The sequence below is a fragment of the Rattus norvegicus genome, chromosome 5 (assembly GCF_021556685.1).
Source record: "Rattus norvegicus strain SHRSP/BbbUtx chromosome 5, alternate assembly SHRSP_T2T, whole genome shotgun sequence".
In the NCBI taxonomy this organism is placed as follows: Eukaryota; Metazoa; Chordata; class Mammalia; order Rodentia; family Muridae; genus Rattus; species Rattus norvegicus.
Window position 1 is genome coordinate 167987780 of NC_141538.1, and position 24607 is coordinate 168012386.

Below are 24607 nucleotides of genomic sequence, written 5' to 3' on the forward strand. Positions count from 1 at the left end.
GCACCTTTGTCACGGCCATTGGTAATTCTGCCCTGAGAAGGTGTGGCCTCGTGGACTTGGAAGCACCACAGTGTACGGACAACGGGTGGTTAACTGAAGATGGGGCTACAGCTGGGCTGCTGTGGGGAAGCCAATCGTCCATGACTTTTGGGGCCAATTTGGGGTGACCTAGACTCACTTAAGCAACTCCTGACTCTTGTTCTGCCCATAACCCCAATAAATTCTGCGGTTTCGCTCAAGTCCATAGAATTGCACTTCTGTCTGTCATTGATTCTCTATCTGAAGAGAGAAAGTGGCTGCTTAAAGGGCCACGTGTAAAAGCCAATAATGTTTGTCCAGGCTGGGAAAAATCCTGATGTGGGACGTGCCACCAATCCAGTGACTTGCTGGGGACAGTTCCACAGACTGTTTCTCAACACAATCAACCCTGCGTTTCCCAGCCTTTATCTGTGACCTGAATCCCCGGCCACTTCACTTCCACCTGGGCTACTGCCCTCAAATTGGGTCTTCTTTCAATGTTGCCTAGGCCTTCCACACGGGGCCTTGGAATTCTCCCAATGACCATCAAGACCCTACTAAAGGTTTGCCTCTTCGAGAGACTGGGGACCCTTCTTTGCACCCCTGCATCCCTCAGTCTCTGTCGAAATGCTAGTGGGTGGCCAGCACCTGATGAGTGGCCTATGGTCACAATGAGTGCCGGGGACAGCAGTGAAGCTTAAAGTTGAGAATGTTCAGGTCCAGGGGCGTCAGAACATTCTCTGAAGACCCAACCTCTCCATCCACGAAACAGGTGTGATGATATGTGTTCTGCGTGTGCAGGCTTTCAGGAGAACCAGGCAAAACCAGCATGCCTTGTTCTCGGGAGGTTTGTAAAGATGTGATGGTCCGCACACTGAGGGCACAGCTCCTGTCTCTCCAGGGACCCAGCAGCAACGGAATGAGGAAATGGAGATTGGAGAGTGATTCTGGCTATGACATGTGCCAGGAGTCCGAGGAGAGGGGGCGATTTACACACAAAGCAACGTGTCAGCATCTGGGGCCGGAGAAAAAGGCCATAAGCTAACTTGGGAAGGAATCTTCCAGAACGGCTGCCTGGATGACGGGATCTGACAGGTGTGAATGTGACTGCAGGAATCCTTAAGGCATGGTGATCTTTAGCACAACCTCATACCCCTTCCCCGGGCAATATCAGATGGGCAGACAGCAGTGAGCTGGGGGCAGGACCCACTTCAGACTCGCTGAGTGTGCTGACACCTCTGTCCCCCTCCCTCTGCTCCTGCCAGCTTCTGTCATCCCTGGAAGCTTATTGAGCAGGCTTCCCCTTGGCTCCCAGACAAGACAGCTGAGAGAGAACTAGCAGCTAGCCAGCTTCAGAAGCCGCCGCTTGCTTCCTGTGCCCAGCAGAGGAAATCGACACGTGGAGGCCTCAGCCCCTGAGAACAAAGGGAGCCAGAACCCAGCTTTCTTACAGCTTTCTGGAAGTTTTCCTGGCCTCGGGGAAGGCTTATAGCATGTGATATGTTAAACGATAGACCCAGATGTCTTTATCGCGCCCTTGGATGGAGGAGGCCCACTGGGCTAGTAAAGGATTCACGGCTCTAAAGCCTTGGCTGTCTGTCCAGCAGGAGGGTAGCTGGAGGGGATTGGGGCTTGGGGGACACAGGTGCTCATCAGAGGACCTGCCTGTGTCACAGAACCTGCCTGGAGAATCCACAGTAGAGTCTAGTGCATAACACCACAGCAGCTGGTGTAGGCGGTTCGCTGGGCTTCCCAGCCCTGCTCCAGACCACAGCGATCATAGAGACACCCCTGAGGAAGTACACGGGCTGATATTGCCCAAAAGTCCTTCTGGGCGTTTTAAAATTCCATAAGCACAGAAAGGCAATTCATTCAACAAGAAAAGGGGGCCGTTCCCACGAACAGGAGAGACAAGCTTAATTTAAATTGCACAGAGTACCACCGTCTGTGCCGGAGGGTGGTAGGGGAAGGGGCTGTCTCCAGGGCTGGTGGACATGTGATCTGAACGGCCGCTCAAGGGCAATCTGGCATTGTCTAGCAGAACTAAAACTCTCACAGGCAGAAATCCCTGGTCCCAAATGCTCGTGTGCCCAAGAGGACCTGTGAGGGGCCACTTAGCGAAACTAATTATAATAATTATAATTTATTCCCCACAGTCTGGAAGTCCTCTAAAAGCCAAGGCATCCGCTTCGGTGGTGGAGTAGACCGTGATGGAGCCGTTCACATTCTATCACGTAGACTAACAGATTCGGCTTAGCCGGTGATATTAGGTGATGAACTGGAAGACATCAATTACTCGTGACGGTCCCCAAATCCCAAGAATTCATTTCGCACCCCACTTCGGTTACCGAAGCCCATTCTGGACTCCTGGGGACACTCAGCCTAACGCTCAGCCTTCCACACCTCCGCACTGCTGAGAATCAGGCGCAAACATGGCCACCTATGAGTTCGTGGCAGTGAGCACACATCCCTCTCTCTATAGGCAGCGCACAGGCTCGCCAAAGCAGGTCCGCACCCGGTATTTGTTATCTGGTTCAGTGGGATAATGAGCCAAGTGCAATGGAAAAAAGACCAGCCACCAAGAAGCAGAGCTGTAAGTGGCCTCTCTCTTTCCTGTGCCATCTGCCAGGTCTCTCGGTCCCAGCACCATAGGGCTGTTCGTAGCCAGCTGTAGGTCCTAGAAGGCCCTTCCTGGTCTGTAAGTGTCCCCCTCCTCCAGATTCGAGGGACCAGGCTGTAGTCTGCAAACCCGAACACCACAAATAACTCCCAACATAAATACGGCCTAAAAATAGCCATAAATCATTCTCATTCCGTCCGGTGACAATTCTAATTTATAACAAGAGGGAGGAAAATGAATACGGTGGCTTTTTTCCCCCCTAGGCTTCCGAGCTACTGCTGAGGACGAATTCTACCCTGCTGTTACTTACAACCAGGAGTTCCTGATTTACGTATTACTAAAGATGAAATATACCGTAGGCCTCCGGGCACCGGGGCCGCTTGCCGAGGTTTCGTGTGAATTCCTTCAGGCTCTCTATGATGTCCTGCATAAGCAGCTCTCTCTCGGTCCCCACCCAAGCTCTCTCTGTCTACCTATTCTTCCAATGCGGGGCGGTAAGAGCCCTCCTCCCAGAGAGTAAGCCCCGCCTCTCTGGGCTCCCTACAAGAAGAGCTAATGCTATGACTTAGCAGGACCCTGGTCACAATGCTGGAGATGGTTCTCTCCAGCAGCACGTTCGGGTAATCTGCACATTAATGTTCCGTGCAGTCAATTAAACCACACTGCACACGAGGCAGAGGAGAGGGAACTGGAATTCCTTCACGCCACGGCTTTCCTTATTCATCACCATGAAACAATTCTTATTGGTATATTAAAAAAAAAAAAAAAAGCACACATGCATAAAACGAAAGTTATCTCTCTCCATGGGGTAATATAATAAAAGCCATTTGATGCTATTTTTGGCAGCCATAAAGGCACATAATTAATATAGGGGAAAAAAATCTCCGTGACAAAGTGTGTCACGAGGAAACGTCAGTGCCCAAGGGCAACCCTTAGAACTCAAGTGGGCTCACGGTCCTCGCTGTCACTGAGACATGCCGGACACTTGCCATGACGGAAGCAGCAGGGACGCCTGTCTTTGACCTCCCTGAAATGGCAGCTTCTGCTATGTTGCCCATGGTAGCGCTGGCCACACCCCTTTGGGGGTGGCGCGTAAGACCTTTGGTGGAACTACTAAGGAACGCGGAAGAGCACTTGCTGGCTGATTAGCAGGGACACCTGGTCAGGGGCCCTCTGAAGGGAAGGACCCTTTCTAAGGTTGCCGATGCCTCAGAGCCAGAATAGCAAGGTTGCCTCCAGGAAACCAAAAACTGGGTTTGCTCAACGTTCTGCGCCCTTTCTGCGGCTCCCTCTCCATGCCAGCACTGTAGGGAGCTCCGCTCTCCAGAGAACCTGTCATCTTTCACCTCTGTTGAGGTTGAAACGCCCACACAGAGATAGACTACTGGTCAGCCCCCGGGGAGAGTTGCTCAGCCCTGAATGGAACGACCAGCTGCCTGAAGCACCTTGCAAGGACGCTTTGTCATGATGACACCCGCCTTCCCTGACACCCGCACCGCAGTGCACCCAGAAACACATCCCTGGTTAACACAGTAGAAGAACCTGCCTGCAGGCACCTTGCCAATCCCCACACACACACACACACCAGTGATGCCCGCGGTAGACTTAGGCCATCGTTGGTTCCATAGAAAAGGGAAGAGGAACTCTGGGGTAAGAGGGCAGAAGCCAATACCAACAGCAAGGACTTGGCAAACAGAATTTCTTTCGACAGTGGTGACTGGCATCAAGTCGCTTGCAAGCGACTCCAGATTCTCTGTGGCGGCCCAGAAATGACCTGGGGGGAGGGGGCGGGGCGGCAGGAGAGCCCGTTTCGCCCTTTACCTCGACTCCCTGGACTTTGAGCTTCATGTGGTCCTCTCTGGTCGTTTTCCCATCTTTCCTCTTCTTCCAACAGTACCCGTCTTTTCTGTACTTCACTTTCTTCCTGTTGTAGAGTATCATGGAGCCGTTCTGAGGTCTGCAAACAACAAGTGGTTAAGTTACAGAGGGGACTGAGCAGCAGAAGGGAGATCTATGAAGAAAGACACCACAGACCAGGAAAAGTCTCTACAGCAAAAGCAATATCCCACACTTGCTGGGACATAATTTTTCACCTTTTATTGCGGCTCCCCGGATTAACCGTGTTTTACGGCCAGCTGAAACTGGCTTGTGGATTTGGTACCTAATGAATTAAACGTGTCAATGGTAGGCTTAAAAAAACAACCCCTTAGTAATTTCCACAAACTAACCAGGATATATGGTGTGGGCACCCTGAGCTCTGTAGCAAAAAGTAAGCAAAACAGAGAGAGAGAGAAAGAGAGAGAGAGAGAGAGAGAGAGAGAGAGAGAGAGAGAGAGAGAGAGAAGAGCCAAGGGTGTTGTGGCAGCCTGCAATATCTTATCTCTTGTAGAAGGATTTTCTACACATCCTTTAATCCATCACCCAGCATTAGGGAATAAATAAGTTTAACGCAGACGCTAGATGACTATGTTAAGAACAGACCAATGGAAGCTCCGGGTGCTGAGGCCAACCTCTCTTGATTCATGGCTTGAGTTTAGATCCCTGCTGGATGCAGAGGGGCACCAGGCACAGCACCCGACTGCTCCCCATCCGAGCTCCAGCCCTCAGAGGTCTCAGATAACACCAGGAGCCCTCATCTATTTTGTGCATGGCCAGGGTAGCCGAAGAAGATGGCAGCCCATTTTCTAAACACCAAGAGCAGGATGGCTATTCCTGCGATGTTCAAAACGAACAGGCAGAGCTGAGGACACGGCTCGGTCAGTGAAGCACTTGCCATGTAATATGTTTGGATCCCTAGCACCCACGTAACCAACTGGGCAGAGTGCTGTGTCCCTGGACTTAGGAGGTGGAGTCGGGAAGAGCAGATTTCATGGTCATTCTTGGCTACACAGTGTGTCCAGTGCCAGCCTGGGACATACAAGACCCCGTGTCATACAAAACAAAGCAGCAAACAAACAATACCTTGGATTTCCCAAAGAAGAGGCAGAGAAGTGATGTGTGTGCGTGCGTGCGTGCATGTGTGCATGTGCATGTATGTGTGTATGTGTATGTGTGTGCATGTGTGCATGTGTGTGTATGTGTGTGCATGTGTGCATGTGTGTGCATGTGTGCACACATGTGTGTTTGTGTGTGTATGCAAGTGCATGTGTATTGTCTGCATGTGTGTGTGCATGTATGCAAGTGTATGTGTGTGCATGTGTGTGTGCATGTATGCAAGTGCATGTGTATTGTGTGCATGTGTGTGTACGTGTGTGTGCATGTGTGTGCATGTGTGTGCATGTGTGTGCATGTGTGCGTGTGCGTGTGCGTGTGCGTGTGCGTGTGTGTGTGTGTGTGTGTGTGTGTGTGTAAAGATGCCATGGCTGTATATTTTGGGTAGCAATCTACAAAGAGAGCGCTAAGGGCCTCTGACTGCTGACAGCAGGTGCTATGGCAAGCCATTCCCAGAATAAAGTCGCTGCAGGTGCAGATATGGGCAGATCCAGCTCTGAAGCCAGCGCACTCACCCAGTGGCCGGCTATGTGCCACCTGCACCTGACCACTGGGCACAGAGAGGGTTGCCATGGTGTGTGTGCGCGCACGTGTGTGTGTGTGTGTGTGGGTGTGTGTGTGTGTGTATGCGCGCGCGCGCGCGCGCGCGCGCGCGCGCCTGTGTTGGAGCCAGGGGCACTCCATCCTACTCTGAGCCAGATCTTCATCTGCTGCGGAGCAGCAGGTTGTGAGAGCCGCTATAGATGCTCCTTGCCTTGTCTGTGTCTCCATAGGGAAGGGGAAACAAGTGAGTGCCAGTCCTTCCTCCTCCCCACTGGGGAGAGCCTCCCACTTCTACTTTGCTTCTGCTGTTGCACAATGGGCCATTTCAACAGCGGACAAAACACCCCCTATTGATGGCTTAATCTTCTATTGTCTAGAGGGTAAAAAGAAAACCCAACCCTCCAGGGTGACTGCAGCTAATTGTGGCTCCCACCCAGCCTGGCAGGGTCATGGCAGCCACAGGAAGACTAGAGAGCAATTCTACGGGAGATAGACTCTCAGTGGTGCCTCCTGCACCGCACTGTTCCCTGATTAGGCACAATCGGTTTGTCCTGCCTCAGTCTGCACCAACGGAACCGATGACAGGAAATAGGATGCTATTACCTGACCATACCTATGGGAGCCTACCAGTCTGCACTGGAACCCCACAGCTGGTCTCCATCTCTTCCTGGGAGCGAGCTCGCTGAGAGGGAGGGGTTGTGCGGGTCTCCTTCAGTCACAGTAGTTCTAGCAGACCACGGTGAGCCCTCTTGGTCCCTCCAACGTCTAGCAAAAGGTCTCTGTGCCCCTGTCCTCTCACAGGAGCGGTGAGGACATACATGGAAACACAGCAGGGAACTCTGATAAAACAAAACTACCGTCTGAAGAAGACCTCAGAGTAAACCACCATTTCTAAGGGACCAGGAAACCATCAGCGTGGTGCTTGTATTGCAAACAGTCCCCAGAAAGAGGGGACTCCCTCAAACTCTGTCAGGTACAGTTTTTGCAACTCATCTTCTGTCTACCTCACCTTAAGATTCTGAGAGTGGCCCTGTCTGCCATTGTCACTTTAGCAGGACACCATCCCCAGGGGAAGCTAAAATGACCTCAATGAGTGGACTCCTCAGCCCAATTCGCAGTGACAGAAGCCCAGCTGTGTGCAGCCCTTGGGTCTGGTTCCACTTCAGGGTGCTTCTGCCCCCTGTGACGTGGAGGCTTCACCACAGTCCCATGCCTTGAAAAAGGGGGAAATGACCCCACTAGAGAAGGAGCTGTGTGCCTTACAGGATGGCATCAGACGGGCTGTGCTGCCAGGCTGATGCTGGCAAGTGCAAGCCTGTGGGAAGGGAGTCCTGAGAAGGAGGGGGGGTCAAGAAGGTGGGCTTTAGGGTGGAGAAGAAGGACTAGGGCACAGGAGCTGACACAGAGGTGCTCCATTTACTACCTGATCACTTCTGGCAGGGTAGGGAGGCAGGAACACAGACACAAGTGGAGGGTATTGAATGTGCACACATGGCCAGCAACCTAACACCGTCCAGCCCTCTGTGTCCTAGTCATTCACATGCACCTGCTGCTGGCGGGGGTATCACACCTGAGCGCACCTGTCAATTGCATGTGATCTCAGCTGCACACCAACTCTGTCCGGGAGGCACTGCCAGCCTCCCCAGATAACCGGTCTTTAATGCTGCAATGCCTGGTAAGTCTGTGGGTGGCAGAGAAGCCAGGGCTGCTAGGTGAGCAGAGACTAAATCCTATCTACTCTCCCAGCTCTGCTCTCCCGGCTGGGATCAGTAGAGTCCCGAAGCAACCTTAGCACAGCACCAGGTGTCAGGAGGGTGGAGGCCAGACTTCCTTTGTTGTAGTAAAGCAAAGCATGAACTATCTCTCCTACTCTTCTGTAGCATCTGGGTGTGATTTTAGAGCTGTTTCAGGTTCCCTTCCTGTCCCAGACTTGTCCTCCCACAGCTAAATAATTGAGATGTCCGGGGTTTTTCCTTCTGTTACTGGGGTAACTCTGGGTTTGTTCCAGGTTCCCTTTCCTGTGACCCATAACTCTGGGGCTATCCCAGGCTCCACTCCCAAAGCTAAGGTAACTCTGGCTGCTCTCTCTGGTCCTCACGCTCTGGAGTCAATGGAGACCTACTGAGTAGCAAGCCCTTTGTTTACACCCACCTATCCTCTCCTTCACCTCCACACTCCGTACTGTGGTGTCTTGAGCTAGACTCCAATCTCCTTTTCAGGATTTCCTTCTGGGACAACTAAGCCAAGGCACACAGTCTGAGAGAGCCTCCGGAAGCTCCCAGGCCCCACTGGCCCTGCACTGGCACACAAGAGCTACAGAGAGAACATGGCCATGGGGAGCTTTGTTCTAAGCAGGAAGCTTCTATCCAACTAACCCTCTCATCTAAGAAAGTAACAGTTAAGAGAATTGGTTACACTCTGCACAAAGGAGGTAAAACCTCCTTGGACTACGGGAAAGGTGCATAAATGATAACATTGTATAAAATGCACATGGACAGAAAGATGAGACTGCGCAGTATGACCGTTTGAGGAAGAAAGTCCCCAGGTACATCTGAACACTTGGTGGCCCATTGCTGGGGCTGTTTGTGTAGGGTTAGGAGGTGTGGGGTCTCTGAAGAAAGTTGTGGTGAGTTTTGGGGCTTCAAAGCCATGCAATATTCCCTGTTAGCTTCTCTACTTCCTGCTTGTGGTTCAAGCTACGAGCACTCAGCCGCCATTGCTGCTGCCTGTTGCCATGGTTCCCTTGGGGACTGACTCTAACCCTCAGGGACTGTAAGCCAACTAGACCTTCCTCCTACAAGTTGCTTTGGTCCTGGAGTTTTATCACAACAGAAAATAAATGTAAATAGATAAATACATAATTGAGATGATAGATAGATAGATAGATAGATAGATAGATAGATAGATAGACAGACAGACAGACAGACGGATGGATAGAGGTAGATAGATGGATAGAGGTAGATAGATGGATAGATAGATTATAGGTAGGTAGATAGATAAAAGATAGATGATAGATAGATGATAGAGAGAGATATTGATGATAGATAGAGATAGGTAGATAGATAGATAAGTAGATAGATGATAGGTAGGTAGATAGATGGATAGATAGATTGATGATAGATAGAGATAGGTAGATATATGGATAGATAGGTAGATAGATGACAGGTGGGTAGGTAGGTAGATAGATGACTGTTGGGTAGATGACAGGTGGGTAGATGACAGATGGGTAGGTAGATGACAGGTGGGTAGATGACAGGTGGGTAGATGACAGGTGGGTAGATGACAGGTGGGTAGGTAAATGACAGGTGGATAGATACATATGTGTATACACAGGAGAGATGGACAATTGCAGACAAATGATAGAATGATAAGTCTGTCTACAATAAAGGAAAAGGAAAACTTATAGAAAATTTAAATATACAAAAGAATTTAATAAGAAAATAATCCAATCTGAAGACAATGGCAAAATCTTCTAAAAGCCATAAAGGCTGGTTTTGATGCATTCAAAAATGTAGCATGACAACTACGATGTGGTTATTTCCTAAAATGTGAACTTCCCTTTAGTTATTTTCTGACAAGGCAACCACCACTAGGATTTGTTTTTAAAGATTTATTTAAATATATATATATATACACATACATATATATGTATGTATGTATGTATACTGTATATACTGTAGCTGTCTTCAGACACACCAGAAGAGGGCATCAGATCCCATGACAGATGGCTGTGAGCCACCATGTGGTTGCTGGGAATTGAACTCAGGACCTCTGGGAGAGCAGTCAGAGCTCTACCGCTGAGCCATCTCTCCTGACAAGGATTTTTTTTTTAATGTAGAACATTTTTTTAAATAAAATTACTTAAGGGATTGGAGCGATGGCTCAGCGGTTTACAGTGCTTACAGCGCTTTCAGAAGACCCCTCTTCAGTTCCCAGGACCCACGTGGTGGCATCCGACACGATCTTCGGACCTCCTGCATACGTACAGTGTGCAGACATATACTCTCTCACACACATACACATGAAAATACAGTAAGTGCGTCTAGGTCATTTACAAGATATAAATATCAAGAAGAACCAGATAAACTCGCTAAAGAAGCCGAGAAACGGGCGTGGCGCTGCGGGCTGTAATCCAGGCTATTTGGGGAGGCCAGGGCAGGAAGGTGGAAAGTTCAGGGTTTGTCTAAGCTATGTGCCAGTGAGGGAAGGCACCGGCATTTTAATATGCAATACTAATCAATTTTTCAGTAGAAAAAGATACCTTTAAGGGTTATCCCTCACCTACCTACAGAGGCATCACCTCTAAGCGGACCAGTGACTTCCCAAGTAATCGATAAAAACCCAATACCGGAGAAGAAAACAGAGGTGGATTCCTCTATTGCCAAAGCAAAGGACACTTTTCCGACCACGATTCAAAGCTCAGTGTTCACCGGGGTGAGCTGGCTCCGTCAGATTACAGAAAGCAGAGGCGTTAGGTGGCTTTCCACAGCACAGCGGCAGCTCCATTCCCACCCAGTCAGCGAGGCGCGGGTGGTCTGGTATCCGCTCGCCCTCCCGGAAGCTCCGACTTTTGGACGGAAGCCACCCTAGTGGGTGTGTGGTCGTTTTAATTTGCATTTCCCTAATGACTACTGGTGTTCGCTGCCTTTTCATGTCCTTATTAGCTGTTCACAGAGCTTCTCTGGTAAATGCTATTTGAATCTTTAGCCCGTTTTCAATTAAATGGCTAGATTTTCAAGTTGCTGCCAGAGTTCCTTGAGTAAAGTCCTAATGGAAATACTTTACCACCAAACCCATGATTTGAGGGGGATTTTTCCTTAAATATTTTTTTTTGAATTTTTGCTGAAATCCAGGTTCTCGGTTTTCTCCTTTTAAACTATTGGGGTTGAAGGGACTTGTTATCTAGTCCAAGGTCATAAAAAACTCTCCTGCTTTCTTCCAAGAGGTTTGCATCCTTAGCTCTTTTGTTAGGCCTGGGGGACCCTTTGTAGTAGTGTTGGATGCTGGTGATGTCAGGGTCTACGATGATTTCTGCCCTGCAGGTATCTGATTGTCTCAAGGCCATCTTTTAGATGGAAAATATCTCTCCCGCCACCACACCCACCCACTGAATGTTTGAAAACAGACTGAGCATAACATAAGGTTTTCTTCTTGAACCTCAGGCCCCACCCTGTTCTCCATCCTGGTGCCAATCATTTGGACAGCTGCAGTTCTGACATCAGGGACCCCGAGTCTTCCAACCACAACCCCCCCTTCACAGCTGTTTTGGCTACCCCAAGACCTCGTACTTCCATACCCATTTTATGATTAACTGACAATTTTAGGATTGAGGGGAAGGACTGAAGGGTTTTCCTTTGTTTTAGGTTGATTTTTTTAATGCGTATGCATCAGTATGAATAGATGTCTAATCGCCATGGATACGCCGGCGCAGTGGCTGCAGAGGCCAGAAGAAGGCACTGAATCTCCTGGAACTGGAGTTTCACAAAGTTGGGTCCCCTGGGGTGAGCGCTGGGAACTGAACCCTGATGCTCTGCAGAAACAGCATGTGTTCTTAACCTCAGAACCATCCCTCTGCCCCCTGGGTAGAGCATAGGAAGAAGTCAGTTTGGAGACAGGTGCTCTCCTGATAGTACTGAGTGTTTCAGCCATGTCCAGTGACGTAACTTTTAATTCCATGAACATGGAATGGTCCCTCCGACTATGGGTCTGGGCTCTCCCTGAGTAAAGCTTTAGACTTTGCAATGTACAGGTATTAAAAGGCAACTCGTGCTAGTTGATTTATTCTATTTAACGTTCTTTGCGAATGGAATTGTCTCCTTAATTTCACATCAGGGCCCTTCATTTCTACCTCCTAGATGTATGATTGACTTCTCTGTATTGATCTCTGCAATGGCAACAGCTGATTTGCTAACCTGAAAGGATTTGGGGTCACCTAGGAGGCAAGCCTACAGGCACATGTGTGAGGGACTCTCCAGGTTAGGTTAGCCCTGAGCAAGCCTGTGAGGGATTAGTTTAGCTGGAGTGGGAAGACCAGTCCCTGGCCTTGGGAACTGTACTGGATAAAAGGGAGAAAGCTGGGCTTGGCGGCTCCTCCTCGAGTAAAGACACTACTGTGAAAGCTGATGGCCCGAGTCCCATCCCCAGAACCCATGTAAATGTGGAAGGTGAGATCTGACTCAAGGTGTTGCCTGGTCACCTCTTGGTCGCCATGCTGTGTGTCACAACCAGGCACCCACGCCTCTATAACACACAATGATAATTATTAATAAAATAAAAGAGAGAAACAAATAAAAGTCTGTTTCCTGACTGTGGAGTCACCGTGAGCGGCTACCTCGAGCTCCCGCCTGACAGGCCGTCCCACAGCAACTGTCTCTTTCTTAGATCGCTTTCCTCTGGATATTTCCTCAGAGATCCAGGAACGCTGGCTGTGACAACCTTGTCCGTGTTTTTGTAGATTATACGGACATTCTACATGTGAAATCAAGACACACGCACGCACGCGCACACACACACACACACACACACACACACACACACACACACACACACACACGGATAACATTATTCAGTTTCCTCCTTTCGGCCACGACTGTCTTTTATCTCCTTTTCCTGCTTTATCGACCCGGCTGGTCCTTTAGTTCATTGGACGGAAGTGTTGAGGACAAACACCTTGCACTGCTCTGAGTTTTAAGGGAAATGCTTTCCAGTACTAATTGGTTCTCTTTTGTTTCGTTTTTATTTTTTGTTTGTTTGTTTGCCTTTAAGTACAGTGTTAGCTGCAAAGGAGAATTAAACTGATGTGTAAACGGCTCAGGAAGCCACTCGAAGAGCCTCTGGCCGACCAGCCATGGGACATTTTGAACATGAGTAAGAGAAACAAGTACAGTATTCAATAGGTTTAATCTCTAGATTCACTGCGATCCTAAAATAGACAAGCACCGGCCACAAATGCACACACTGCTCACTGCTGGAGGACGCCAGCAAAGCAAGACATTGTGTTCAAAACCTGAAGGAAAACAGAAAGGCAGGGAGAGAGTCCCCCGCACCCCAAGGCTCCTCTGGGTTATGGAATGAGCAGAGAATTTCCTCTACAAAAGCCCTCCAGCCAATGAAAGGGGAGGAGGAAGGAAGCGAGAGAAAGCCCCACTGTAGAACTCCCAAGTGAGTTAGCACTCCAGGTGACTCGCCAGAGAGACAGCCCACAGTTAAGAGTCCCTCAGAGGGACACATTCTGCTACTGAGCAAAGACAAAAGAACCGAAGAGAGAACACGAGGTTGGGAGGGGTGTGAGTTGTAGGGAAGGGGTCTAGGAGGAGTTGGAGAGATGGGGGATGGGTATGGATGATCAAATATATATCATATATGTATGAAATTCTCAAAGAGGAAATAACAACATTACTAAGACAGAAGACCTTAAAAATTGGCCCCTTGACCTAGCCTCCATTTTATTGATTTCCCTAGAGGGAATAGGAATGCCCTAAATGACACCGTGTAGGGACACTAGAGGACAAATGATCTGACTTTCCAGCCAGTTCTTTGGGACAGAACAAGAGAGATAGGGTAGGAGTGAGATGGAGTCAGGATGGGCATCACGACAAACAGAAACTCGTCCATCAACTGCAGTAGGTGTTCCTAAGGTGAGCATTCAGGGACCAGACGGTGTGTACACATATGTGTGTGTGTGTGTATGCATATGGGTTTTTATGTATATAGGTATAGGTGTGTGTGTGTAGGTGTGTGTGTGTGCGTAGGGGTGTGTGAGTGTATGTGTGTGTGTGTAGGTGTGTGTGTGTGTAGGTGTGTGAGTGTATGTGTATGTGTATGTATGTGTATGTGCATGTAGGTGTGTGTAGATGTGTGTATACATGTGTGTGTAGGTATGTAGGTGTGTGTGCATAGGTGTGTGTGTAGGTGTAGTGTGTGTAGGTGCATGTGTTCATATGTATGTGTAGGTGTGTAGGTGTGTGTAGGTTGTGTAGGTGTGTGCGTACATATGTAGGTGTGTGTTTGTGTAGGTATGTGTGTTTGATATGTGTGTGTGTGTGTGTGTGTGTACACACACAGAGGCACACACTGATATCCAATATCCAGACTCCCTTTCCAATCTCCAACCTTAGACAGAAGTCAATGAATCCCACACAGCTCTGGTCCACGGCTCTCTCCTAGACCCCTCATTTTCAATGTGATCGTTTGTAAAATCTCAGAGAAAAAACAAAAACAAAGCAAACAAACAAATCAGCATTGCCCACACAGACAATGAGACCCAACATCGCTTGAAGGAATTGTCCTTTTTTGGGCCAGCCTGCACCCCACAGTCCTCACTGCAGCCTGCTGACCGCTCCGAGCGACGATGACAGTGATCAGTTCTCGCTCCACTGCGGTCATAAGGCCTGTCTCTCACACTTCCCCTTAGAGCAACTCGTACTTGCACATGTAGGACTCTGAGCAACAACCCGGTGGCTTCTCCACGTGATAAACATTCCCCTTCCTCCAGCTAAACCCCAGACAAATCCTGGCGGTTCTGGCCTCTCCATTGCCCCTGGTCCTGTCCTTCTGCGCCAGAGGCATGGAGGCGGGCCTAGGACTGGAAAGTGCAGCGTTCGCGTTTCCAACCGCTGGCAACCGGTGACCCCATGAGTAACGCAGATTCCCCACGGCGCGACCCAGACTGCTATGCCATTCTCAAGGCCGGTGCTAAATCTCTGGTCCAGAGGGCAGTTAGAAAATGGAAAGTGTCACCCTTAATTGAGGGAGACGTACTTTATGTACCTGGGCCGCTCCTGATCTTTTCACCGCGAATCGCTTGATTTACATGCACCATTAGAAGCAGGTGGCCTGGACCAAAATGTCAATGATAACTATGACAATAAGGAGAGCTGTCACTGACTAAGCATTTGTCTGGTCCTAGGGGCCAGTAAAGCCTTTCCACCAACTCCCATCTCAATCCTTCCATAACTTCAGGTTGGTGTCAGACTCCTCGGCGAGGAGATACAGAGCCAGAGGGACCGAAATGGTCCCAAAGTCACGCAGCGGATAAGGCGAGGGCCGGGGACCTAAACGGGCATTACGCCTCTTTGTGGGGCCTGGCTAGTAACTCCCAGCTACTCACTACTCCCTTTCCACTGAGGCGCTTTCTGGTCAGCGTGACACACCCGTGGGGAAGCATTTCACACAAAGGAAAGGCTGCCTGAGCCTGGCACGAATTGCTTCCTGTCGTAGCATGGAGGGGAGGGAAAAAGTCCGGTAAAGGACGTCTCCCCTGCTTATCTCGTCTGCACACGGACCCAGGGAGAACCGTGATGAATGGCTAGCGCACGCAGCAAGGTTGATAGAGCACCGGACGGAACCCCAAGAAGCCATGGAGACAGCTCAGATCTCACAGGACGCACACAGGGCTGGTTTATTAGCTTTCAGCCGGGCATCTTCTCCCTGGCTTGTTTATAGGGACCTCACGATTTGGGGCAGTCGGCAACCAAAGGCAAGCAGGCTCGTCACCACGGCTATTCAGTGTTGACCCCGCTCCCGAGTCATGTTCACTCCAGGATATTTGTAGAAAGATGGGGAAGGGGGAAGTCATGAGATCTGGCCCAGGCTGCAATCCACCAGATATGAAAACCAATTGCTCTGTATAATAAATTCTATCAGGAGCCACAGAATAACAAGGCTGAGGAGAAGGGAGCGCCAATTGGCTTGATTTGATTAGCTCCTTCTTGGGCGGTCCAGCCCTGACTCCTTTTCATTAAAATAAGGGCAAATTGAAAATCGTAAAAGAGCCTTCCTTATCAGACAATAAATGACCTGGTAGATTCATAAGCTCTAAAGCCGGCCAAGGAGCCAGGAGGACCCGGCTGTACTGGCTCCTGACATCTGAGACGGGTAGGCCCCCGGAAGCCGATGCCCCAAACAGCCTAGTCTAGTGGGCATTTTTTGTTTTGTTTTTTTTTTTTGGTTTTGTTTTGTTTTGTTTTGTTTTTTTAATTTCTCTAAATCCGAGGAGACACGGCTGATGGCATCATCTGGCAGCATGCGGTCTGCTCTGCCCATCTTGTCTAATCTCTGTGGACGCCTGCAAAGAGACCAACACCAAACAGCTTTGGGGAGAGAGGCCTCCCAGCTAGGGGTGGCAGGTGCCCCTCTCTAAGGCTCAGATGGCTTTGTAGGGACAGTAAGCCTGGGTATGCAGTGCTCCACAGGGGAAGTCCTTGTGTGCATTTCCCAAGGATCTTTAAATGCAGACGGCTAGCCACAGTTTTGTTCATCTAAACGGATGCCAGAGGTCCCGGGTGAAAGGCTATGGGTTCTTGGGGATGGGAAGTCAGTCTACAGTAGCTTTGGGAGAACTCACTAATGCCTTGTGCCTGGAGCTCCCACAATGTCCTCTAAACCTTTTATATGACACCTGTTGATTTATTTGGTAAATGTTTACTGAGCAGCTGTTGTAGACTGGTTTCTCATGTGGGGTTCTCTGGCTGCCACCTCCTGGTCTGCACGGCTTGCAGACTTGGGGCTTCTGAGACAAAGGTGGGAAGGAACTCCACAGTGAACCGTTGTGCTGGCTGACTGCTAGAAGTAGGTAGAGAGAGACGGGCAGCCTGGGGACTGATCCCAGGAACCAGCATCTGGGCAGAAGTGAGGTGAGGGAATCTGGGCAGAGGTTTGTCGCTGAGACGGTGCCAAGGCTTAGGGACTTGGGGAATATGCCTCACCCGGTGGAGGGCAGACAGGAAAGGCAGGGACTGGAGTAGACAATGGAGCCATGGAGTCAGCCAGGCCCGAGGGGGTGAGGTTAGTTCTCGATGATAAAAGACTCAAATCAACAAGGTTGAGCAAGCCACAAAACTGCAAGGAGGGAACAGCCAGGCCTTTGAATTTTAATGAGTGTGACACAAACCAGGTGACCTAAATTAATGCAACTGAGGCGGCTTTGGGTAGAATAGGGCTTATGCCATCCCCAGGCTGTGACACACAGGGAGTAGGGACTGGAGGTTAGCAAGCGGAAGAAGCCACTGTGCAGAGTAAGGCTGGTAGCTGACATTGTTGTCAGAGCATGCGGGAAAAACAAAGGCGTTGGCCTGATGCTTGGGGCTTCCTCCTTCATCACTATCCCCCTTCTATCCACGGGGTACTTTCTCTCCTCACTGTCTATTTTACTCAGTGCCTAACTTAGGAAGTGTGATCACTCCCACTTTTCCCCCTGACAGCTTCAGGGATCTGTCACCGGCCCTGCTAATTTCTCTTAGATGCTAGAAAAATTGTCCCGACGGTTCCTTTTGGTCCCTTCCTAAATTCTTTTTATTAATGAGACTTACGAATGCCAAAATGGAGCCTCAACTTCCCTGGTAACAATAATACTCTGGAAAAAAAAGTGATATTCAGGCAGAGAGCTGGAAGAGAGAGCAGATGCCCTCCAGATGATAGGGGGCTACGCCTCCAAGGGGCAGGGGCAGAGCTTCCGGTGGGCCTGGCTTCTGTCCGTCCCTCTTAAACACACCGGGAAGAGTTGAGAAGTAGAAGATAGGCTGGAGTTGGCGTGTCTAAGATGAGTTCTGATGTAGCCTGGGTGGGCCTTGAACTGGCTCAAGCTTGAAAAGAGTGGATGGCCTCTGGAGTGGCTGCAGTTACATTACGAGTATTGCTGGGATTTGAACCGCAGGCCTCCAGCGTGCTCGGCTGCTGGTCTTCTCTTTGAGCTACACCCACGCCGTGGAGTACATCTGTCTCATCCATCTGCAGCTAGTTTTCTTCGGCCCCCTTGCCCTGTCTGACTTGTAAACAGCACGCGCACTCCATAAATGCTTGCAGGACAGAAAAATAACCGAGAACGGAAAGGAACAGAAAACATGATTCCGTGTTTGGAGAATTTGGTCAAACAAAAGGAGCAGAGAGGACAAGAGACATCAACCGCACAATTTCAGATGCAAACAGCTGCAAACGAAAAGAACCTTCTAGTCCTGATGCTCAGTGCAGCCCAGGCTCGGGCGCCCCAGCCCCACAGGGCAACAGGAGTGTCATTCACATGCCACCCGGGGTTTGCTTCATGCTCTACCCCAGCGCATCTCATCTGGCCAATCCGTGCCTCCTCGGTGGAGCCCGGCGCTCCCACGGACCCTCACCTGTCACATCCCACCACCGATATTTTATTAATAATCCAATGTAAATCTGGGAGAAAATTAATGTGTCATATCCTCGCAGGAAGGACTAAACATCTCAATGCGAGGGTCTGTTGAAGTTGTCATTTATCATTAGCACGCAATTCAAGGCAAGCTTCCCACACTCTGGTGGGAGCTTTCGAGACAATGAATCTCGGGGAATTAGCCTCTGGTCCAATTATTCCTGCTTCCCCCCACCTACCTAAGAGATAAATTCTGTCTCCGTGGGAGGAAAAAAAAATTAAAAAGAGGAGACGAGAAGGAGGAGGAGGGAGCTTGCGATTCTCCTTCCTGGTTGAAATCAATTTTTCTCAAGGAGACAAGGCAATATTCATTGTGTGAGGAGGGAATAAGGAGGCCCGCTAAAGGCCAATAAATGGAGCCGTTCCGATGAAAACTTCCTCAAATCAAATGTAGGGGAACCTCTTAATGGGCTTTGTTCTTCTTTTCTATAATCCATAACTATTAAGAGAAAGATGGGCAAGGAGAGGGTACTGTAAAGGGATTGCTGTGTAAACATCACATCGAATTTTCTTCCAGGGAGAGTCAGGGACCACCGTAAACACTGGGCCTCTTTCACCCTAAACACCGGGCACCCATGTAAACCAGGACCATGGAGTTTATACCCCAGGGAGGAATGAGGACCACGAACAAGCAGATTCCTAGAAGCCAATGAGTGCCACAAGGAAGATGGGTCACAGTGGGAATTCTATGCGTTAAAGCAGACATTGTTTTTAACTTTTTTTGTTTGTTTTCAGCTTTAGTGCGGACCATAAAAATTCAATTCTGGCAAAAGAGCCTCATTCTGGTTGCAAAGTGATCAGGATGGGAGGAAGGTGGATGGATGGTGGCCGCTCCAGGCAGTGGGAAAGAGACGGGAGCATAGGAGTCCCAGACCTGTCCAGGTGACCCCACAATGTGGCATAACACCACACCCATAGCTTCCGGTGGGCCTTACTCAGCCACGGCAGGTAGAGCTCCAAATAACCACCGCTGAACCTGGAGGCTGACTGTACTGCCTCCTCCAGTCCTGTAGGTGAGGTAGCAAAGGCTTAGAGTGAGGATCCAGGCGCAGGAAAGTGGGTTTGGAACAGGAGTCCCTCTGGGCCTGTGCTCAGATGGGTTCACCTCCACTTGGGAGCAGAAGGAGACTCAGCCTATGCATGGCAACAGGCCCTGACAGGTCCGCCCTGGCAGGCCGTGCATGCGTGCGTGCGTGCGTGCGTGCGTGCGTGCGTGCGTGCGTGCGTGCGTCTCCACCGCCACGCTTGGCGAGCAGTACTGCTCATGCTCCTGGCCCTTGCGTCGCTGTGAAGAGAGAGATCTTTGATCTGGGTTCAAATCAACTGCCGCTTTCATCTGCCACCCTGCTCTCTAGAAGAAGACCCAGCACAGAGGCCGGGTACCGAGCATCGCTCGGGCTGTGGTGTGCAGCTGGACCTGCTCGGGTCTGCATGGTGCCGGAGAGAATCACGCCTGGCTGCCTAGCCTGGTCGTCGCTTAGAACTCATATCTGGCCTGAAACCCCTGCTGCCTTCCACCATCCTGCCCATGCTCCCTCTAAGACCCGCCAATGTGTAGCTTCATACTCGCCACAGAGGGAATACATGGCTTTGCTGGCTCATGAGGGAGGCGTCTATTGGCTTCATTGTGTGGACTTGACGGCTCCTCCCTCCCCACCCCCCAAGTTGGGAGGGCCCGGTTTTGAGACTAGATCTGCTTCCTTTCCTATAGTTTTAACCATAACCCCGCCCCAGGCTCCTAAGGGTCCCTTGGTCCACGGTGACGACCAGCGGTGGACATAGAGCTAAGTCATGTGGTAGTCAGGAAGGAAAGCTTGGTGGCCCAAACCCTCACATCTTGGAGGAGACATCAGGGCCAGCTCCTCCCCACCTAGCCTTGTTCCCAGAGGTGCTGACTGACACCAGAAATCATCTTGGCTGCCTGTTACCTCTCCTGTCTTTTGGGCTTGAGCTCCCAAGCACAAGGGCCCCCGAGACTCTAACTCAGCCCTTCTAATAGCAGCCCCCTCCTCCCTGTGAGACAGCTACCCCTGGCGAGCAAGCACTGCCGGGTTAAGACAGACCTGGAATGGAATGTTTGCACAGGGCAGACTTGGGTCATGCCCCAACAAGCCAGGAGCTAGCACTGTAGAATGGGTGGTCCGGAATAGGAGTGGATGAGGTTGTAGACAGGATACAAAGACTAAACAGGGTATAAAGGCTGAGGAGGGTAGAGTTCTGGAGCCTGAGACCTTCAGAAAATCAAGGGCCAAAGAAACATGTGGGGACTGTTCACTCCTCACACAGATCTTTCCCTCTCTCGTCCCAACTGACTCCAATCCTATCTGCCCAACATCCGCATGTCCTCAGCGCTCAGCCGTGGACCTCCTTGGTTTTCCAAGAAGGTTCTGGCAACTGCAGCCTCCAACAAATGGTTTTATATACTGCGATGGTTTGTACATGCTCGGCCCAGGGAGTGGCACTAATAGAGGGTGTGGCCCCATTAGAGTGGGTGTGGCCCTGTTAGGGTGGGTGTGGCCTTGTTGAAGTGGGTGTGGCCTTGTTGGAGGAGGTGTGGCCTTGTTGGGGGAGGTGTGACCTTGTTAGAGGAGGTGTGCCAATGTAGGCGGTGGGCTTTAAGACCCTCATCTTAACTGCCTGGAAGCCAGTATTCTGCTAGCAGCCTTCAGATGAAGACGTAGAACTCTCAGCTCCTCCTGCCTGGATGCTGCCATGTTCCCACCTTGATGATAATGGACTGAACCTCTGAACCTGTAAGCCAGTCTATTTAAATGTTGTCCTTATAAGACTTGCCTTGGTCATGGTGTCTGCTCACAGCAGTAAAACCCTAACTAAGACACATACTTCAGGGCTAGGAGGAAAGCCAGGCCAGATAGCACTTTCCGTTTATTTTAGGTTCTCCTCACCAGCTCTAGAGAGGTCTGAGGATCATGAACCTTTGACCCTACTGCTTCAGAGCCATGAACCCCCAAATGGACCCATGAGGTCGAAGGAGTCCTGCTGATTCTCCACTTGAACCTGAAAGAGTTCTTTAGCGTTTGGGGGCCCCAACCAGGTTCTCACAACACCCCAAAGAACTCTCTGATGAGACTCATTGGATCTCACTGTCTGACACAGTCTGTGTCTGGAGCTCAACGGCCTTCTGTTTCCTTCCTTGTACCAACCTGCACCCGATAGTTTTCAAAGATTTTTTTTTGTCATTTTTATTCATGTGCAAAAGTATGAGTGTATGTCACCTGCGTGGGGGTCGCCAGAGAAGGCATCAGATCACTTGAGATGGCTAGAGTTATAGATGGTTTTGAGCTCTCTGACACGGCTGCTGGGATCCAAACCTGGACCCTCAGCAAAAGCAGCAAGTGCTCTTAATCTCCGAGCCATCTCTCCAGCCCCAGTGTTTCTGTAATGAACCTATACTATTCTGCTTTAGAATGAGAGAAAGTGGAGCATGCGCTGTAATTGCAAAGCTGCCTCTTTAAACGGCTCAGTTGAGCCCTGCCTCCTTCTCTGGTCTGTCCCCCTATGCCCCGCCTCCTTCTCTGGTCTGCTCCCCTTAGGATCCCTCCTTCTCTTGTCTGTCCCCTAGGCCCCACCTCCTTGAGTGGTCTGCTCTCCTTAGGCCCTGCCTTCCTGTTTGGTCGGCTCCCCTAGGCCCTGCCTCCTTGTCAATCTGCTCCCCCTAGGCCCCGCCTCCTTGCCTATCTGCTCCCCCTAGGCCCCGCCTCCTTGTCGATCAGCTCTCCCTAGGTCTGCCCCTACTCAGCTTTCTAGTCTCTTTCCCGGCCACCACTGAATACCACATGGCCCCTCAGGCCATCATTTCCTACCTCGGGCTTTGGTTTCTTGGCTCATGCTCTTCCACTGTGTTTTCTCTGGTCTCTGAGCCCAGGATCCTGTACTATGACAGCCCACAGACCAAGGGAGTCTCACAAGGTTGAGGCGTTGCTGGTGCCTGGTAGAGGCAGGGCTTGGTAGCAGAACGCATCCCTTGCTCCCACCTGCTCTCCTCTCCCACGCTGCTTTCACTGTTCTGGAGCCATCCCTCCTCCTGAAATCTATAGGGGCCTTCCTTTTCCGGGTCCCCTCCACCTGTCCCCTGCAGGGTGGTCTTCCTTGCACTGCCTACAGACTCACATTCCATTAAAAGTGTAAGGGGGTCATCTTTAGGACAGTGGACCAAGCCTCCCCATCTGGCCTCAGTTTATATCTCCCCCAACCTTACACGTCTTGAAGCCCTGTGACCCACCCAACCCTACCACCAGCAGAACATGCACTTAGACCTTGGTGTCCCTGTATAGAGTGTCATACAAACCCAAGAACCCCAGTAGTCCATCCATCATTAAGTCAATCCCTGGCCAAAGCCCCAAATCCCTGTTTGGTTGGTTCTCCAAGGCCCGTCTTCAATAGTTACTAGTTCCACCATGACGTTAAACACCGCTTCTCTGACATTCCTCCACCCGCCCTGCGACACGACCTGGTACCCCACCCCGCTCTCTCTTCATGGTCTTTCTATGTTACAGTCAGTACTGTGCCTGCCTGCCCAGGAAGTAGGAAACCTTAATGGTGGCTTCGTCTCTTTATTTCCACCTCCTAAATGATCCACCAGAGTGTCGTGACTTCAAAAACATCTCTGGTGGATCTGGAGCTGACCTGGATCCCAAAAGGGCTGGCAGGTGCTAGCTGGTATATGTCAGGAGCTGTATGGACCCTGTCTGATTCTTGCAGTGACTCATGGGTAGGAAATGTTATGCTCTCATCCCTCTCAAAGACAGATCCAGAGAGGCGGACGGTTTCAAAAGTTCACACTGCATTATACTGGAGAGGGAGGTCTGGCCCTGGGCGTGCGTTTTGACCACATGGCCTTTTCTAGAAGCTAAGATGTGCAGAGCCTCACTCAGAAGCCCACCCAGAATTCAGAGCCCCAGGAAAAGACCTGACCCAGCCTGTGCCCTTTGAGAAGAGGCTTTTCGGGTAATTGAAATGCCCTGAGTATCGCATTCCCATATTCAGTCCCTAATCACGGACACTCACAGAACTGCTTTCCAGAGTCCTGGGAAGCAGCCCCATCCTCAGGATCTGTCCCTGACTTTTATTAGTTGTGGCGAGAATTGAACTGCAGATGTTTGGTCCATTGAGACCTCAGCACCTCCTTTCTCCAGAGCCCATAAATCAGAGCCTCATGGTCTAACAGCTACGATGTTCCCCTAATCATGTTACTGCAATATTAATAAGGCTGTTTAATGCAACCGGATCCTTCTAAATTGTCACATAAAAATTTGGTAAATGTCAGACACATCATTTAATAGAAAGCGATGCTTTATTGCCAGGGGATCTGGGTGGCTGAAAGGAGGAGCAAAGAGCCCAACCAAGATGACCTCAGGCAGGTGTCAGGAACTAAGCCTTCCCAGCACGGGCTCACCTCAGGCCTTTCTTCCCCTGCAGTCAGCAGTCTCCCTCAGAGTCCACTGTCAGCAAGACACAGGCAAAGGTTGTCAGATAAGCGCTGGGGCTCCTAGGAAGTGGGAGATCTGACCCTCAAGCAGTGGATGGTCTTGGAGCAAAGGAGAACCACCAGGTTTCCCCAGTCCCTGGCCACTTCTCACAATGCCCTTGTTATAGCGAACTATTGCTCCCACTTGAGGAGAACAAGACAGCATGCAGGAATAGTGCCCCACACAGAAGCAATCTAACATGCGTGTGTGGGGCTCACCTAACCTAGCTGGCTCAGTCAGTCTCTTCAGGAAGGACAGAGGCTGCCGCACCAGTGTGGGAGCTCAGGGACATGAAGAGATAAAATGTCCAGCACGGCCTAATGTCTGACAGGGAATAAAGAAAAGCTGCCCCTACTGGGATGGGGAGATAGCTTGGGTGAACTCCAGCACCCACAGAGAAGGCCAGGTCTGGAGGGAGGCTACTCGACCGCCATCTTCCAGGGTCTGGAAGGAGGCTGCTCAATTGCCAGGAAGGGTGTTCAGCCATTGTTAGGGGAGAGTGGGTACCAGACTTCCAAACTGAGGGTGCTGCTCTGAGAACTCAGAGGAGCAGAAGTCTGTGGTCCTGCACCGGCAGCCTCCTTCAGAGAGGAGATGAACACAGAGACGTGAAGCTGGGACATCTTGCTGTTAGTCCTAGGACAAACCCCATTCCATGGGGTCTTTAACTCCAAGATGCTAGGACAGTTTCTCTTCCCCTCTTGTCGTTAAAAACCACGATGCTTCTCGCTTCTCTGGGCTCATTAACATCCACCTTGCCTGGGGTGCCCACCT

The 24607-nt window shown here is 50.4% G+C and overlaps 1 protein-coding gene across 12 annotated transcripts in view; it reads right to left on the reverse strand.

The window, feature by feature from the left end:
- Camta1 (calmodulin binding transcription activator 1) overlaps positions 1 to 24607 on the reverse strand; it is an 836898-nt gene that overhangs the window by 404439 nt on the left and 407852 nt on the right. For all 12 annotated transcript variants that reach the window (XR_015619938.1, XR_015619939.1, XR_015619936.1 and 9 more), the window contains 1 exon segment: positions 4460 to 4595. Coding sequence is in view for 8 of the 12 variants with exons in the window: in XM_087550157.1 (XP_087406283.1) it covers positions 4460 to 4595 (136 nt within the window). In the remaining 4 variants the exon portion in view is untranslated.